General features: G+C 38.1%; 1 protein-coding gene across 1 annotated transcript; it reads left to right on the top strand.

Annotated features, from left to right (window-relative positions):
- Nucleotides 1-44: 44 nt before the first annotated feature.
- Tsp_15169 (conserved hypothetical protein) lies at nucleotides 45-579 on the top strand. The gene is made up of 3 exons (XM_003370266.1): nucleotides 45-218; nucleotides 306-440; nucleotides 478-579. Exons 1-3 carry the CDS (start codon nucleotides 45-47, stop codon nucleotides 577-579), a joined length of 411 nt encoding a protein of 136 aa, XP_003370314.1.
- The last annotated feature ends 538 nt before the right edge of the window (nucleotides 580-1117 follow it).

The raw sequence follows: 1117 nt of genomic DNA, 5'->3' as shown, positions 1-1117 counted from the left end.
TGGAAGACGGCTGCCAGCAGCTTTTGTTCTGGCTAATTCGTCTGATGTGCATCGAACCGACCCTTTTTCTCCACCACGGTCCCGAATCGACCAGCACCGTGGCTCCGTCGTCGTCCACGGCGGAATTGATCAGCGGTTTGGTAAATTTGGTCGGCAACAGCAATCAAATGCCCGAACTGGCACAAGAAGCGATGGAAGTGAGTGCTTGTTGTTGCTCTGTTAGTTGTTGAATGATAATATTTGCCTGAAATTTCAACTACCTGTCCATATATATATATATATATATATATATATATTTCAATCAGTGTGGCTATTTTTACAGGCTATCCTTTGCTTGCATCATCCAGAAAATATACGCATGTGGCATCCTGATTCCGCCTTCACAACTGTACAATCGTTGTGGTATATTAGGTGATGATTATTGCTTGATTTTTAAATTGGTTAATTTTTTCTAATTATTTATTTATTGATTTTCAGTTCACAATTGTTGTTTTACATTTGTCAAAAGTTACTGCAATTTCAATTGGCCAATTTTTCCGAAACGCTCCGTTGGTTGAGACAATTGCTTGTCTATCGTAATTTGTATTTATTGAGCAATCGTGAAATTGCCAACTACGGTTCCAGTGAGCAACTTTGCAGCAAGCTGCTCAAAAACTTGAGGTATGGCTTACAGTAGATGCTGCTTAAGCACCCCTGTATATATATATGCTCATTTATGTTATCGTTAAATTACTTGTCGTCCATTACATTTAGAACTGTATGCTTTGTTTTATTTGGGGTCCCTTGGAAAAACGATACTTGCCCATAACTTGCATTTGCCGGTTTTTTCCATATTTTGGGGCCAAAAAACCCCAAAATTTCTTTGTTTCGGGTGAATGAACAACCACTCCAAAATTCCCGAATTCTGGCTAACTTATCCCCCGGCTCATAACTTCTGCCCAACCGTTTGGGTAAATTTTATGCTTCGGTACCCAAATTGTTTTTTCCCTTTTTTTTAATTTTCCCAACTTTTTTTTCCAGGTTTCCACGGAGACAAAAATTTTGTGGGGAGAAATTCTTTCTCTCTTTTTCTTATTTAAAAACAATTATACTAATACAACATTTATGCGGGTGTAAA

The sequence above is a fragment of the Trichinella spiralis genome, assembly GCF_000181795.1.
Source record: "Trichinella spiralis strain ISS 195 chromosome Unknown Scfld1059, whole genome shotgun sequence".
Taxonomy (NCBI): domain Eukaryota; kingdom Metazoa; phylum Nematoda; class Enoplea; order Trichinellida; family Trichinellidae; genus Trichinella; species Trichinella spiralis.
This window is presented reverse-complemented; position numbering and strand designations above follow the sequence as displayed.